The sequence below is a fragment of the Macaca thibetana genome, chromosome 11 (assembly GCF_024542745.1).
Source record: "Macaca thibetana thibetana isolate TM-01 chromosome 11, ASM2454274v1, whole genome shotgun sequence".
In the NCBI taxonomy this organism is placed as follows: Eukaryota; Metazoa; Chordata; class Mammalia; order Primates; family Cercopithecidae; genus Macaca; species Macaca thibetana.
In genome coordinates, this window is record NC_065588.1 from 31,224,879 (window position 1) to 31,242,152 (window position 17,274).

A 17,274-nucleotide genomic window follows, 5' to 3' on the forward strand; every position below is an offset into this window, starting at 1 on the left:
CGCAGCCCCCTGGACCCAGGGCCATGCATGGCAGCTGCCAAGGTGGCTTTAACCAAGAGAGCAGATCCAACTGAGCTTACAACAACATTTTTGAAGTATGCAAGCACTGAGAAAAATGGTGAATTTTTCATGTCTCCCAATGACTTTATCACTCCATACTTGAACATTTTTGGAGAAAGCCAGCCTAATCCAAAGATGGTGGAACTTTTAAGTGGAGTGGTGGGTCAGACCGAAGATGGGAGGAATGTTGTCCCAGTGTTGGTGATGCTACGTTTGATAACTTGATGAAGGTGGCATCCACCAGATATTTCCACTGTAATGACTAATATCTTTTCAACAGTGTGTGGCCTTTTAATTGGTCCTGGGTGCCCCTGATACTTTGTTTATGGTAGCCTTTCAGCTGTTTGACAACACTGGCAAAGGAGAAGTAACTTTTGATTAGAAAGAGGATTGTACCAGCAGTCTACAGGTCTCATCCCAGTCACTGTTCCCTGGTCCCAATGGTAACAACTGACATTTATCACCATCAACTGGTTTTGCCTGTTTTTAAACTTAATTGGAACTATACAGAATGTACCCTTTCAGTCTGGCTTCTTTTGTTCAACATTTCTGAGATTAATCCACGCTGTATTTTTTATTTTTCTTCACTGTATAGAATTCCACTGTGTGACGGCATATCCATTCTAGGGTCGATAGACATTTTGAGACATTTTCAGTTTTGGCTACTACAAATAATGTGTTTTCAACATTGTTTTATGTATTTTTTGGGTGTGTGTGTGTCTCTGTGTGTGTGTGTGTGTGTGTGTGTGTGTGTGTGTCAGTATTTCTAGGAACAGAACTGCTGAGTCATAGAAAATGTGTAAATTTGCCTTCAGTAGATCTTGCTAAACTGTTTCCCAAAATGATGGTACCAGTTAACACTCATACCATCATTGTATGACGGCTCCATATATTTCAGATCATTGCCAACACTTGGTATCAAGCCATTTTTATTTCAGTGACATCTCACTGTGTGGTTCTGATGAGTATTTCCCTGATTCCAAATGGGTCTTAGACCTTTCTTTCATATTTATTGGCCATTTAGGTATCCTCTTCAGTCATGTGCCTATTTTCTGGATACAAGACCTTTGGTGGTTATATGTTTCACAGATGTCTTTACTCTGTGCACTGTTACTCATTTAACTGAGTCTTGAGGAACTTCAGTTCCTAATTTTAATGTAGTACAAATTATCAGCATTTTCTTTTGTAGCTAGCTCTTTTTGCATCCTGATTAAGAAACCTTTGCTTTCCTCCAGGTCCGGAAAATAATCTCTTTTATTATCTTCCAGAAGTTTGTTTTCCTTTCAAATTTAGATTTTAATTGTTCTAGAATTTGTGATATTTTTACATGGTATTAAAGGTAAGGGTCGAAGATTCTTCCCTGGCCCTCTTCCCCACAGATATGTAGATCACCCAGCACCACCATTTAATGAAAAAGATCACTCTTTTTTCTTTTTCTTTTTTCTTTTTTGAGACGGAGTTTTGATCTTACTGCCCAGGCTGGAGTACAATGGCACGATCTCGGCTTACTGCAACCTCCACCTCCCAGGTTCAGGCGATTCTCCTGCCTCAGCCTCCCAAGAAGCTGGTATTACAGGCACCGCCACCATGCTCAGCTAATTTTTTGTATTTTTAGTGGAGACGGGGTTTCACCATATTGGCCAGGCTGGTCTCGAACTCCTGATCTCAGGTGATCCACCCGCCTCGGCCTCCCAAAGTGCTGGGATTACAGATGTGAACCACCAAACCCAGCCAAGATCACTCTTTTCTTTATTGCACTGCAGTGGTACTGCTGTCAAAAATCCAATATGGGGCTGTATCTGAATGTTCTATTCTTTTTATATAATTGTATATTATCCACTAATAATATACTATCTTAATTACTACAGCTTTGTAAGTCATACCTGATAAGTCTTTCAACTTTATTCTTTAAGATTATCTTCGCTATTCTTGGCCCTATTCATTATCAAAACAATTTTAGAATAAGTTGTTAATTTCCACAAACATCCTGCTGGGATTCTGAATGCTATTGCATTGAATATGTGTAATATCTGTGTGTATATGTATAATTAAATGGTTTTTTGTTTGGTTTTGTTTTCTTTTGAGACAGAGTTTCGCTCTTGTTGCCCAGGATGGAGTGCAACGGCACGATCTCGGCTCACTGCAACCTCCACCTCCTGGGTTCAAGCGATTCTCCTGCCTCAGCCTCCCAAGTAGCTAGGATTACATGGGCCATCATCTCACCCGGCTAATTTTTTGTATTTTTTGTAGAGATGGGGTTTCACCATAATGACCAGGCTAGGCTGGTCTCGAACTCCAGATCTCAGATGATCCACCCTCCTCAGCGTCCCAAAGTGCTGTGATTACAGGCGTGAGCCACCACGCCCAGCCAATTAAATGTTTTAATCCCTTAAAAAAAGAGAAAGAGAATTAGGAATCCCCCACCTGTCATAGGCTGTTCCCAGAATGATGCAACCACAGGAAGCATTCCTGTAGAGCTCCTGTCCCTCACTTCTGCACAAGAGGTTGCTGCCAGGGTAGGTGGAAGGACAACAAGAGCAGGGGCCTTTGGAGCCATGTTCCCTGTCACAGTCTGTTTAACAAGTGACAGACAAGGAGAAAGAGATGGGAGAAGAAGAAAAATTAGATCCAGCCTGGGGAGTTAGAAAGATGTAGAGCGAAGGTGTAGGTGGTGAAGGAGGCACCAAAGAGTAAAGAAGGTACTTCTGAAGATTGTTTTTTAATAAGAGAGTATATCTGAGAGCTATCTGTTACCACCTCTAAGTTGTTTATTAGCATTCTGTAAGGAAAAAAGATCATCCTACCCACTTTTACTACTTTCAAGATACCACTGGAAGTAGCTTCCCCATTCTGGTTGCTTAATTTTTGCACTAGCACCTTCCATCCTGGTCTGCATGTATGCCAATTTTGGCATATCAAAGGATCTGCATTTAGGCCACTGTGATGTAGAGTCATTCTGAAGTTGTCGTAGTCCATTTGTTTAAGTGATTACACAATGAGGCACCCTAAGTACTGTATATTAACCCAGCTGGGGTTTCTAAAGGTGGAATCAGATGTTCTGCAGTTGCAGGGGATTTAGTTGATTTAGAGGCTTTGTTCTCCATAATTTTTAATACCTTCTCATTAGATTGACTAAGTCAGGAGGTGTTCTGAATCTGAATGTGCTGCTTGCAAATACAAAGCTTGAGGATGCGCACCCAGGAAGCATGAGTTCCAGTAGGTTATTATCTGTGCTCTGAAGTAGACTGCATGAGGCACGGTCTTTATACATTATTTTAAACAGGAAAATATGTGCAGTATGGTGAAGCAATAGTTGAGAATTTGGTTCATATTCAGTGATGTTATGCCTAAAGTAAAGTAAATATGTGGTTGAGTGGGTAGAAGAGAAAAGTTAATAATTGTGTAGGCACCTTAGGGTCTGGTGGAAGGATGATTGATTCCATCCTGCCTTTGTTCTATATCTGACAAACAAGTTTACAACCAGTATCTGTCAGTAAAATATTTAACAAACTCCAGTTACAAACCCAAGGGGTCAGCTTTAGTTTGTAGGCGGTGGTTTAATCATGCATATGTCCAAACTGTAGCCATCTTGGGCCAGTTTTCTTTTCTTCTGACACTATCTGTCTGTCTACAGTATGCTGTCTGAAGTTTCTTCAAATAGGACAAACATTTTGAGAAGTTTCTCAGGATTTGAAAGGTTACAGTTAAAACATGCCTACTTATGGGAGTTTGTAATGCTTATCTCTGACATAGCTGCCTTTGCATGTACACACATTTCTGGGCCAGAAAGAAATTTAGAGGAGGACTGTGTTGATCAGTTTTTTCTTTTATTTGTTTTCACAAGTGTAATAAATGTGTTGCTTAAATTTTAAATTGTCATTTGTATAGCACTTTACATTTTATAAAGCACTTTCACTGGCATTCTTTCTTTGACTACTATTAGCCAAAACCCCAAAAATTGTTTTAATACTGTAACAGTTAAAAACAATCAACCATGGCCGGGCATGGTGGCTCAAGCCTGTAATCCCAGCACTTTGGGAGGCCAAGCTGGGTGGATCACTTGAGGTCAGGAGTTTGAAACCAGCCTGACCAACATGATGAAACCCCATCTCTACGAAAAATAAAAAAATCTGCCAGGCGTAGTAGTGGCAGGCGCCTGTAATCCCGGCTACTCAGGAGGCTGAGGCAGGAGAGAATTGCTTGAACCCAGGAGGCGGAGTTTGCAGCGAGCTGAGATTGCACCACTGCACTCCAGCCTCGGGGACAAGAGCGAAAATCCACGTCAAAAAAAAAAAAAAAAAAAAAAAACCATGCTATAATTATAGTTCTGACCAAATTAATTGAATACCCCAAAGTTAAAAAGATTAAAGGTAATAGCTAAGTGAGCAAAAGCAATTAAGAAAGATAACTGTAATTACATGGACAAAATGTATATAAACAAAAAAATAAAGTTTTAAAACACGACAATCAATTCTAAACATCTGTTCTGGTTGATTTGTGGGGTTTTCTTCTACTTTAAAGCTGTGGGTTTCATATAAATTTAATGATCAACTTAATGAATCTAACCTTGGTGCTGATGAGTCAAGAAAAGGATGAGATAACCACGATATATCAAAGATACAAAAGGGACAATTCTAATCTCATCTAATGAAATTGGGAAGCCAAAGATCAGGAATAATGTCTAATTAAACACATAAGTTTACTGAATATAATAATATACATAAGAAAGAAAAAGAGATTCACAGCAATAGCTTATATTAAAGATGCTATTTACGAAAAGTTTTCTGATAAATAAGATTAAAGATTAACTCTTATAAATCTCAACAATACCAAATACTTGTTCATTTTAAGCTCCAACCAGGAAACAAAATGAAAAATACTGAAATGCAAATTTTAGAGCTTTAGTAACCTTTTTAATATGGAATCAGGAGACAGTGAAAAGGCCATGAATTTAATTCAACTATTTTCTTGTCTTTTTAAATCTTATAAGGGTGTTAACTCACATTTAAGGATATAGAGAGGGTTCTTATCATGATGAATTTAACATCTGTTAAACTCTCCTTAGTTGGTATGCATGCTCTGAAGGACACCATTAGTTACTCTAATATAACTTCCACTTCCACTCTCTAGATTCCTTCTTCTGGCTTTTTTATATATTTAGAAGTAAAGGGTTATTTTTATATTCAAAAGTACCTTTCGAAACTCAATCATACCACTGGGTGGACTAGATGGAAGAAAATTGAGAGCAATAGTCAAATGTGGTAAATCAACAGTTAACTTCACAACTTGTCCAAGTCATCTTGGGAACTGAAATTTTGATATGCACAAATTAGGGGAACAACCTCCCAAATGAAACTATCCTTAAGTTTCCAATAAACCAAAATCCTAGCTTCTAATTATCATTTTTTCTTTCTAAAAATCAACTGGCCTAAGTCTTTTAAAAAAAACACACACACAAGGTAGTTGAGGTGACTTAAATGTCAATGAATTTTCAGACTGGTTAAATTATGCTTGAAACACCACAGAATGCTGTTTCAACCTTTAAAGCAAGTTGAACAATAGTAATACAGTATAATCTCACAGGATGTTTTTAAAATGAGACTGTGAGTACACAAACTTCTTTTAAAATTGGTTTTTAAAAATAGTAAGTAGTGGTTGCCTCTGAGGAGTGCAAGCATAAAAGAAGCTTACTTTCACTTTACTACCTCCTGCTTTTTTTTTTTTTTTAACCAAGAGCATCACTCCCCAATAACCTTGGTTATCAAGATGCACCTTAAGAGTAATCTAAAAAAGCACAGAGCTTAAATAAACTTCCTCAAAGACATACAGATGGAGAGATACAAATTAGAAAATACACTCCATGGGAGAGACTACGAATTAGACTGGTAAGATCAAAATACACACAGAGCAGAATGGGAAGGAAACTGCAGAGAGGAGACAAGCAAAAGATTTGTAAAGTGGGAAGGAAGCAGCAGAGAACAAAGACAAAAAGAACTAAGCAACCAAAGACAACTTTGAAGTGAAGGAGATGCATGTCTTTAGAGTCAAACTAGAAATGGCAGGATGATGAGAAAGGAAAAGAAATAAACAAGAAAAAATACTCGTGATCACAAACTATGGGGGGATACTTGAGTTTCTGTAACTGGTAATGCCACCACTGACACCATTTTAGTCAATCATATGCTATCATGAATCACATTTAAGCACAAGATCCAGTAAACACTAACAGTGTAACTGGAGCAACACTTTTCACAAAGGGTCAACAGGACTAAATGCTTTGTATTCTCCCGCTGCTAGGCCACTTGGCTGCAGTATTCCCCAACAATGAGACATGTTTCATCAGCAGTTAAGGAAAGCCATGGAGCAGTAAGACATTATTTCCTCTTACCCGCTTCTAGATACCAGCCTACATCTCAGCAAAATTCCTGAATTTAGCTTACTTTAAGGGACAAATGTAAATCTGTCTGTAAGAAAACTGAGAAAGGGTAGCAGACCCCACTTGTTTGCCAACAGCCTCTGCAAACACGTGCCCTGTCTCTGAGAAATTAGATGGTAAAGCATTTATAACTGTGGCTGTCTATGGAATCCACACTTGGCAGAAGAGCCTAAAACTCATCCTATACAGGAAAGAGGTCAAACTCAGAAATAAGTCTTCAACTGAAGTGGCATAGGTTAACCATAAAATTACAAATTCAAGTATCTGGGCTTTAGATAGTGTAAAAAACCATCAGGCCCCTCCCCAATTTTGGTAGAGTTAAAAAAAAACTAGGTCTCCCAATTCTAGATTAAGAGGAATTCCAGTGGATGAAAAAAAATTCAAAGTGTCAGAAAGAATACTTATTCGCTTTAAAGGGATGATTATGAGTTAGAAAATATAACTATACTTAGGCCGGGCGCGGTGACTCACGCCTGTAATCCCAGCACTTTGGGAGGCCGAGGTGGGCGGATCATGAGGTCAGGAGATTGAGACCATCCTGGCTAACACAGTGAAACCCCATCTCTACTAAAAGTACAAAAAATATATATATATATATATAAAACTATACTTGAGTCTGCAATGAGTCAATTTGGAGTCTATTTCTGCTTCTGTCTTTACAACTAACTAGGAAGTCACTACTAATTTTATTTGCCCTTCTGTAATATTAGGAAATTCTGTTTATTTCCTTGAATTTATAAGAGCTACACATTAAAGAAAAATAAACGCTATCTATCCCAAGATACGTACAACAAATTTAATTGAAGATAAAACTCTGATTACTAAAGATTTTAAGCCCAGGTCTGTGGGAAAAGAGGAACTTAGCCTTTTCAGGGAGACTTTAAGGTCATGAAATGGGCCCATATACTCTTCTATGAAGCTGTTCTCCCATTTTTAAACTTGATAAAAATGTTAAGAAAATGGATACATGGTAGTATACACACCTGATTTGACCCAAACCTCAGGAAAGTTCCTTAACCTCACTAATTCGGTTTCCTCATCTATAAAATGATGACAGGCCGGGCACAGTGGCTCACACCTGTAATCCCAGCACTAAGCGAGGCCAAGGCAGGTGGATCACCTGGTCAGGAGTTCAAGACCAGCCTGGCTAACATGGTGAAACACCGTTTCTACTAAAAATACAAAAAATGAGCCCAGCCTGTTGGCACACACCTGTAATCCCAGCTACTCAGGAAGCTGAGGCAGGAGAATTGCCTGAACCCAGAGGCAGAGGTTGCAGTAAGCCGAGATCGTGCCATTGAACTCCAGCTTGCTTGGGCAACAAGAGCAAAGCTCCATCTCAAAATAATAATAATAATAACAAATCCCAAATCTCCTGAATAGTATCTGTAAAGCATCAACACAAAGACTGGCACGAGGTATGCACTCAGCTCTGACAATTCTGTTTACTCACAAATCTTTCTTCTTTCTCTCTTTTTTCTCCCTTACATTTCAGGTATCATTTTGCTTTCTGTCTTTGGGCAATTCACTCACAGGAAGTTACTAACAATCTTATTGGTAATAACCCAATATTATTCATTTCCTGGTCCAATCTCTCCCCTTAGCTCTAGGATAAATATGGCCAACTGATCACCAATCCATTCCAACCTTTAAATACCCTGAGAATTGATTATACAATCTTCCCTCCAAATCTGCTCTTCCTCTGTTTACCTATCTTGGTTATCATCCACAGTCACACAAAAACAACTTGGAAGCCAACTGAGCTCTTCCTTCACCCTCTGCATGGCCCTCCATCAAATTTATTGTGAAGTCCTTAGAGATTCTGTTTCTTCTTTCACTTCCATCCCCACTGCCTGTTTATTCCTCATCATGGTGCATGAACTCCTGTCAGAACCTTGTAACTGACTTCCCTACATCCTTTAAACATGTGATATCTTCCTAAAATTCAACTACTAATCTTCCCTTCCAAGGTAGCAACGCTGGCCTCATGATAGTATCTAAACTCCTTGGCAAGGAATTCAAAGCTTTTCAGGATCTGCTCCTGCCTACCAGCTGGTCCTAACTTGGAATTCTGATATTCTAAGAGTGTCAAACCAACTTTAATAACTAGCCACCCTCTACTCAGGCTATTATTTCTGTCTGAGACAGCTTACCCTCCATCCCCTTGACCTGGGAAATTCTCTTAAGAATTACTTCTTTTACAAAACCCTGCCATACTTTTATTAGGACACCTACCACGTAAGATTTCACTTCTTGTTTACTGCATTATCTCCTCTACTCAATAATAAACCGCTGCAGAGCAGAAACTAACTTTTGTATTACAACCAGGTTGTACATAGTATACGGAAACAGGCAGAATTTGCTAACTACTCAAAGAGTTGGGCAGCCATATAGACAGTATATTTTAAGGGCATGGAATGGGAAATGGTGTCTACAATAAAGACGTGAATTTTACAAACTAATGTTTTGAAAGGAGTCATTGTTTGCGCTATTGATTATAGAAATATTTTTAATGTTTTTAAAAAGGAGTCATTTTTCTTTAACATTTGGTCTATAGACTTTTGTAGGAAAAAAAGCTTGAGGTTTTAAAAGCTATAGGAAAAAATATTTCTTGCTTATTTCAAGCAGGACCGGGGGAAGGAAATTAGACTAGTGTGGGGAGAAATGACAAATGAGAGCTACTTCAACTCAGCACAGTTAACATTAACCAAATTAAAACAACATTAAGCCAAACCAAACTTGTAATAGGTGGAAAACAACTAAATACAAAACTAGAAATAAATTATTTTAGTTCAACTGTGACTTTCATACTTGAATATGTAACAGCAATGTGCCTGTGACATTAGTATTTCTGTGGCAAAGAGAAAACCTCCCTACCTTGAAAACAAACTCCCTTTTTGGACTAGATGCATTTCCAGATTATTTCCATAATACAGAAAAATCCTAGTTGCAGATTCAATTAAAAAACTGGAGAAACAAAAGACAACAAAAAAAGTCTCAATTTGTAACACCCCAAAATCAAAACTAAGTGTGGACAAGAGAAATCAGGAAGAAAGAAAAATGACATTTTCCAGGTTTCCACAGGACTTTCTGATGTAAAATGGTTGAATCAGAATTGAAAAGACAACCAAGAGTCAAGGGCAGGGTCTTCCCAGAACTGCTTTCATAAGGTAAGGGAAGAGACCAAAGACACTCATTCTTTCCACTAAAAATTTACTTAATGTTTCCCCAGAAACAACAACTGACCCAGGCCTCCGTTTTACTTTATATAGAATGTCTATTTCCCAGTGTCGTGAGGACAACAGCAGCTAGTATTTATCACTCATGTCACTTGCTTAATTATTTACAACTTATTTACAATACATATTACTACCATTTTACAGATGAAAAAAACTAGATCACAAAGTGACTATAAGATGATGACAGCTTTGAAACCCAAGCATTACTAACTCAGAAACCTCTGAACAGCAAAACTTTGTGCCTCAATCCTTGTGTTCCTTTTCTGCTCAGCCAATTATATTCCTACCATCTCTTAAGAAAAAACGAAAACGACATACTTTTAAAGCAACCTACTATGTGCCTGGCATGGTAAATTGATTAATTTATCCTCATAAGAGCCCTGTGTAGTTGGTTTAGATTTAAAATAAGTTTACACTTTTCCCAGTGAAAAACTTTTATTTTACATGTCAAATGGTTCTTAAATTGCTTCTCTTACACAAATATGTCTGAGTTTGAGCCCTATGAGTCAAGATTTCCCAGGACTTGATAACCACTGTGGGGGGGGGGGGGAATTGATCATTCAGGTTCCAGATATACAGCATTAAGAATACTGTGCAAGGACAGACAGACTTGGGGCCTGCTGTCCACCAGTGATCTAGAATATTCTACCAATTGAACTTCGTATTTCCAACCTCTCACAAAAGCAATACAAAGAGAAGGCAGTAGAGACCTTGTCTGTGGATCTTTCCCACCCTGAATTCATTCACATTGATAATCCAAATCTCTGTTTTACATCATCTAATTAGTAAAACAAAAACCATTAAGCTCTGTATGTAATATATGAAATCTGCTAGGAAATGGAAATTCTAGCCATAACTTAGCTATGAAATACTAATTAAGAAAAACAACTCAAATAATCTCAGCGTATTTGCAAAGCACGTCATATGCATTTTAAATAACGACCCAGGGAAATAGCTGCCAAAGGAAAGTCAAAGTTATTAAATCCAAAGTTTTTCATTTTCTTGACATGCTCTTTCTATTTACTACAGAAATGTACTAATATTGGTTGCCTTTTGGTATTGTAATTTGGTCAACCAAAACTTGGGAAAAATAGGTTTATTAGTAACAAAATAATGAAAAGAAAAAAATGAATTCCAACTAGTATCGATTTTTTGGTGTGTGGGGGCAGGGCATTTAAGGGTATTATTTCCTAGTAATGATCACTTAGATTCTAAGCCTTAAACATGATTCAAATGCAGCAGAAATCAGGAAAGAAGCAACAGATACGATGGTGCATATCGGATGTCTAGACTACAGGCAAAACCCAAATACCAAAGAAGCATCCATGTGTCAAACCAGCATAATTTCTGAGCTATGCCTGGGGCCACATACAAAAAAAAAAAAAAAAGGTTAGCTTGAAAGAAAAATCTAGGAGGGGTAACCAGAAGGTCAACCCCAGTTCACGGGAACTGGGAAGAAGCTAGCCGTTACCCTGTGACATCTTCCTGAGCAGCTTCCTCCGCAGCCAGCTCCCCAGCCTCCTTACAATGTTTCCAAAAGGCCCAACTCCCTAAACATTTGCTTCTTCAAGGTCATCCTAAGATAAGGCAGTGAATAACCACCAAACACTGAGTCACGCATACCTTTCGGCTAAAAAAGATCCCCCTTCCCAAAATCATTACATAAATACTTTAAATGCCATGAGGGTTTTCTCCGGAACTCCACCAGAAACTCCCAGACTTTAATTTAGATTGGGCAACTAAATGTGTTCAATTTCGCGACATAAAATATTAAAAGGCTTTTCAAGTCTGGCAAATTCCAGTTCAAAAACAGGTGCTTTCAGTGTATGCTCAATAACAAGGTCAAATTCATTTTTAAATTATTAAAAGAAAAAGAAAAGCTTTTCTTAACCCTCCTTAGGACAACATAAGGAGGGGGAGAAAGGATTGCTGGGGTAAAACTGTCTCGGATAGGGTCCCTGTTTAACTCAACAGTAATTCCTAATCTTCCGAGTGCCTGAAGTAATGGAAGGTTACAGGAAGAAAATAAAAACAAAGAAACTGACTAGGGTCATAGTTACCAGAACAAACTGCACCGCCCTACCACCTCCATAAACCAACTCCCCCCACACCAAAACAAACCTTGCCCCTCCCCGCTCCCCCCCACCCCCTAGAAACACACAAAGAAACTGGCCGCACGCACAATTCGCGCACAGTCCTCACTTCCCTTAGTAGGCAACTGGGAGCCCCGGAACTTCCCCACGGTGGTTTATCGGGCGTCGTCGGGGCTGGGTCCCCTGGACTTGCGGGCCACAGTTCGGCTGGAGAGGAGGTGCTAGCCGCCCTCGCCCGTTTCCCCGAAAGCAGTAAAATGCCTCCCCGCTCCTCCCAGGGCCCTCGGGTCCCCACCTTCCGTAAATCGCGCCTCCCCCTCGGGCACTCCGGTGACCGCCGAGAGAGACGCCGAGCCAGCAAATAAGAATGCTCCCTGGTGGATTTGTTGGTAAATAAGACATCTCGCGTCGGGAGGAAAGTTCCTGCGGGGGCCGCTCGCCAGAGCGAGGGCGAGGGCAGCGGGAGGTGAACCGCGTCGCTCGCCGCCACCTCCCTCACCTGCGCCGGAACAACGGGCCCCGCGCCCGCCCGACCCGGCGCCTCCCGCAGGCCGCGCCTCCCGCACGCCGCGCTGCCGGGGCTTGTTCCTCCTCATGGCTTTGCCCTGACGTAATTCAAACATGGCAACAGTTCGACTTCAAAGGCGAACCCACAGACCTCCCAGACACAGGCTCCCCGGCCACGAGGAACCGGCCGAGGAGTCCGGGCCACGCTCTCCGGACCCCTCGGCCGTCGCAGCCCCCGGTGCCAGGGCTGGAGCGCCGGGCACTGCCGCCTCCCTCGCCCGCCCGCACGCCCGGAGCGGGGAAGCACGCCGCCTCCCTACGCACCAGCATGGCACCTCGCACAAGTAGCGCCGCCAAAGTTTCCCCACGAGGGGGCTGAGGGACAAAAGCCCCTCCCGAAACTCGCCCGAACTTCGAGGGCCTCCGACCCGCACGTCCCTCCGCCCAGGCGGCCGCCCCGAGCGCCGGGGGCCCGCACGGGCACATGCAGCCCTTTGTTTTCTGTCCAGCCGGGCGCTGCCTACGTGCAGCATCAGAGATGTCGGAGCGTTTCGCAGGGGCCGGACACTGGACGATCACCCCGGGTAGGGGTCCGGACCCCGCGCCCCGAAGAGTCCGGAGCCTGGTCCCCCGGCCCTACCCTCGGGAGCGGGCCCATTTAATCAAAGTTTTGCAGTGTCCTTGATGAGAAACGCCCGGAGTACCCGCCCCGCACGGGCGGAGAGTTGGCGACTTTCACTCTGCTTTTTAAACTGGCAAGACGCCATCATCAGCAAACCACATTGTCCTGCCGGCCGGACCTGCCTGACGGCGGCCGCATCCCACGGCTCACGCGGGGCTGGACATTCGGACAAGGACCAGGGTCGCAGCCCGAAGCACGTGGTCTCTCACGTAGAACACAAAAAGCAGTGCCCCGCGGAGTTCACTGACTCCTGCGGCGTAGACAACGCCGCCGCCTCCGTCCCCAGCCAAGTTGGCTTCCCTGGCCATCTTACAGCGCGGACGGCCGCCCACAAACGGGAAGCCCTGGCCGTGGCGCCCACACCTACGCTACAGGTGAACGCACGGGGAGCAAAACTTCGGGCTCCGAAGGCACCCCGGACACCAGACGCTCTTGGGCGCGGTCCCAAGAGGGCAGGAGAGTGGAAGACGGGCTGTTTTTAAGCGACCGCGTGTTGCTCTCATTGTCGCATCCGCATCCCTCCGGAGTTGAGCAAACAACGCCACGCCGCGTGCGCTCCGGCAGAGCCCAGCACTGACCCCCAAAGGCCGATTTAAAGACCCTCGGCCGCCAGCTTGGAAGCGGACGGCAACTTAGTTTCCGAGCGAATGGCGTTTATTGTCCACCCTAGCCCGGGGGCTGCAGTCAACTAAACCACGAGGTTTCACAACGGCGCCCGACCCTGCCCGCGCCTCGCGCCCACGCGGACGCACCGACCCCGGCCGCTGCGCGGTGGCCAGCCAGTCGCTTTCCTCTCGGGCCTTTCGGCCGCCGGGCTCCTTTCCGCGAGAGAATACTGCGGCGGAGAAAAGTCATTGTCACCTTCAACGTGGATCCCTCAACTCCGGCGACTCCTCAATTATGCCTAGGCTCCACTCACTTCCCCCGCCCCGAGACTTTCGGTTTGCCTCAAATACCCTCCCCAATTAATAAATACACACTAAACAAGCGCGTACCAAAGAACCTGGGGTCTGAAGATCACGAAAACAGCGCTCCCAACAATGCCACCTCCAAGACAAAACTTCCTGTGTGTATGTGGAAGGACGGGGGGAGGTGGGTGGAGGTGAAAAGAGAGAGAAAAAAAACACTCTGAAATCAAAGCCTCATGAGACAGTTTTGCACTAGAGGCATGGTGAGAGTCACTCACCTTCCAAAAGCAGCCGTTCCACGCGCAATAACGTCCCCGAGGTGCGGAGTGCACGCCAGGCCAGTCCCCCTCAAGCGCTCCCTCCTCCTCAACTGCCTTGTCTAGAAAGATTGTCTCCTGCAGTTCTGCAGTTGCTACCGCTGGCCGAGAAGGTGTAGATTCCGCTTTCCCTCTGCGCACGCGCGGCTCCCGGCACAAAATTCTCTTGAATCGAACTTATTTGCATACGGGCGCGCGCACGTCGCGGGCTGGGAGGGGGAGAAGTCCCGGCGACCGCGCGCGCTCCCGAGGCCTCTATTGTCCTTTTAAGGGGAGAAGCTCCGCGGCGCGGGAAACGCGGCGGCCAGAGGGAAACGGGGGCGGGGACTGCTTACTACGCCGGACGTCACATAAACAAACGCCCCCCGGCTGGCGGCCGCGACGGAGAGGGAGTGGCGAGGTGGGAAAGGGAAAGGTTAGCAACCGAGGGGAAGTCTTCGCTGCTTGGCGTGTTTTCCACCCCCGAAGTTCTTGGGGCACCATTGAGCGCCGAAAAATTGTTCTGAAAGCTGCTGTTGCAAAATTCTCACACCTGTGTCCACTTTCGGTGACAGAGGAGGTGGTCTTGTAAGCACCCAGACTGAACTTATACTAATCCCACGTTTCCTAAATTTTGTTTGAAGTTAGGTTTTTGAAACTTTAAAAAAAAAAATCCTCTGGGGCCAGCAAAGGTTTAGTTTTTGTGCAGTTGTAATGAGTCATTTAATAAAGTCCCATTTTAACAGCCTATCCATTCGCTAAGTCCCGCTTGCCCTTCTCAAATAGTAACCTAACCCATAACAATCCAATTTTTTTCTCACTTCGGCCTTAAGATTTCGAGTCTCTCCAAATTGAATGATTGTTTATTTCCGTGGGAACAGTGCCACTTTCTATAAAAGACTAGGCAATGGAAAGCCAATAACCTAGGGACAGGCATACCTCCTCTAGCAGCTTGTAAAGGGTGTTCCACTCACCCAGAAATAATTCCACTAACTGGTGGTCTTGGGAATTGAAAAAATAACAAGTGACGTACAGACTTTTCCATGCAGAATATGTAATAATTCAACAAAGCGCTTTCTAGACTCCGGAAGAAAAAAACTGAAGTAACTCTTCTCAGAGTAATAAGAGGAAAATGAAAACCGAACGATTATGATTCGCCTTTATCCCAAGGACACACTTAACACAACAGGCAGAAACCCGGGGTTAATGACAGAGGGTGGGGAGAGAGGAAGGATGTTCTTCCCAGAAACTTGATATTGGTCCCAAGCTACAAAAGTGTGAAAATCAACCATAAAACTTAATCATCTGCTGACAAGTTTCGCTGCTTTCACTGCAATGTCAACAATACAGATTTAAATAGTTACTTCTGAAATGTTAATTCAACAGGCAATTCCTAGTACATACAGTATAAACCCACTTCTAAACTCAACTAATACTTCTTTTTTTTCCTTTAGGTTCTGTAACATACTATTCCTGTAACTGTATATGAAAACTATATTATAAACACCTGAAAAGATAGCCTGGCGTGGTGGCAGGCACCTGTAATCCCAGCTATTCGGGAGACTGAGGCAGGAGAATCGCTTGAACCCGGAGGCGGAGGTTGCAGTGAGCAGAGATTGCGCCACTGCACCCCAGCCTGGGCGACAGAGCAAGACTCTGTCTCAAAAACAAAAACAAAAACAAAAACAGAAAGAAAAAGGACACTGCTCATTAAAATATGAGCTCCTTAAAGACAGGGATTTTATCTCTTTTTTACCCATTTTTGTATTCCGGTGCCTGAAACAGTGCACAGCAGAGGATATATACTGACATCTTGCATGCATTGGTTGGCTAGGAAAAATTTTTTTTAATATAATAAACGGCCGGGCGCAGAGCCTCACACCTGTAATCCCAGCACTTTGGGAGGCCAAGGCAGGCAGATCACATGAGGTCAGGAGTTGGAAACCAGCCTGGCCAACATGGCGAAACCCTGCCTCTGCAAAGAACATAAAAATTAGCCGAGTGTGGTGGCTCACACCTGTAATCCTAGCACTTTGGGAAGCCAAGGCAGTGGAGGTCCAATTTGCCACCAGTAGAACATAGAAACAGCTATTAAGCTTATTCATGTTTATTGTCATAAGGACAGGGATGGCATCATATCAACCAATGTGACCACTATAACTTCCAAACTCATTTTAGGTCAAATGCAAAAATTATAAACTAAAGTTTTGATTAGCGATAAACCTATAAAACCTTGAAAATGTCCATTAATTTCTTTAAATTATATTTACATATTTATTATTATTATTATTATTTTGAGACAGAGTTTAGCTCTTGTTGCCCAGGCTAGAGTGCAATGGCTTGATTTTGGCTCACCACAACCTCCGTCTCCTAGGTTCAAGGGATTCTCCTGCCTCAGCCTCCTGAGTAGCTAGGATTACAGGCATGTGCCACCATGCCCAGCTAATTTTGCATTTTTGGTAGAGACGGGGTTTCTTCATGTTGGTCAGGCTGGTCTCGAACTCCCTACTTCAGGTAATTCACCCACCTTGGCCTCCCAAAGTGCTGGGATTACAGGCATGAGCCACTTTGCCTGGCTATTATTATTATTATTAATTTTTTATTTATTTATTTATTTATTTATTTATTTATTTTGAGATGGAATCTTGCTCAGTCGCCCAGGCTGGAGTGCAGTGGTGCGATCTCGGCTCACTCCAAGCTCCGCCTCCCGGGTTCACGCCATTCTCCTGCTTCAGCCTCCCAAGTAGCTGGAATTACAGGTCTCCACCAAAATGCCCAGCTAATTTATATATTTTTTATATATATACACATATATATACATATATATGTGTACATATATGTATACACACACACACACTTTTTTTTTTATATAGAGTCTTGCTCTATGCCCAGTCTGGAGTGCAGTGGCGTGATCTCAGCTCACTGCAACCTCTGCCTCTCGGGTTCAGGTGATTCTCCTGCCTCAGCCTCCTGAGTAGCTAGGATTAGAGGCATGTGCCACCACACCTCAGCCTCCTGAGTAGCAGGGAGTACAGGTGAGTGCCACCACTCCC

General features: G+C 43.1%; 3 protein-coding genes across 10 annotated transcripts in view; 1 reads left to right on the forward strand and 2 right to left on the reverse strand.

Annotated features, from left to right (window-relative positions):
• Positions 1–14,402, reverse strand: part of SINHCAF (SIN3-HDAC complex associated factor) — a 46,041-nt gene extending 31,639 nt beyond the window's left edge. Inside the window, exons 1-2 of one of the 8 annotated variants that reach the window (XM_050750323.1) lie at positions 14,204–14,402; positions 2,485–2,632 (exon numbers count right to left, since the gene is read on the reverse strand). In XM_050750323.1, coding sequence (XP_050606280.1) covers positions 2,485–2,617 — 133 coding nt within the window. In that variant the 5' untranslated portion in view covers positions 2,618–2,632; positions 14,204–14,402. Of the gene's footprint in view, positions 1–2,484; positions 2,633–11,917; positions 12,084–12,123; positions 12,441–14,012; positions 14,034–14,203 lie in introns of those variants that run through there. The other 7 variants (XM_050750325.1, XM_050750331.1, XM_050750330.1 and 4 more) reach the window with 7 other exon arrangements.
• DENND5B (DENN domain containing 5B) overlaps positions 1–17,274 on the reverse strand; it is a 330,200-nt gene that overhangs the window by 56,260 nt on the left and 256,666 nt on the right. The window lies entirely within an intron of this gene.
• LOC126931807 (uncharacterized) lies at positions 12,734–14,129 on the forward strand. The gene has a single exon (XM_050750338.1). The coding sequence runs from the start codon at positions 13,020–13,022 to the stop codon at positions 13,497–13,499; it is 480 nt and encodes a 159-aa protein (XP_050606295.1). The 5' UTR covers positions 12,734–13,019; the 3' UTR covers positions 13,500–14,129.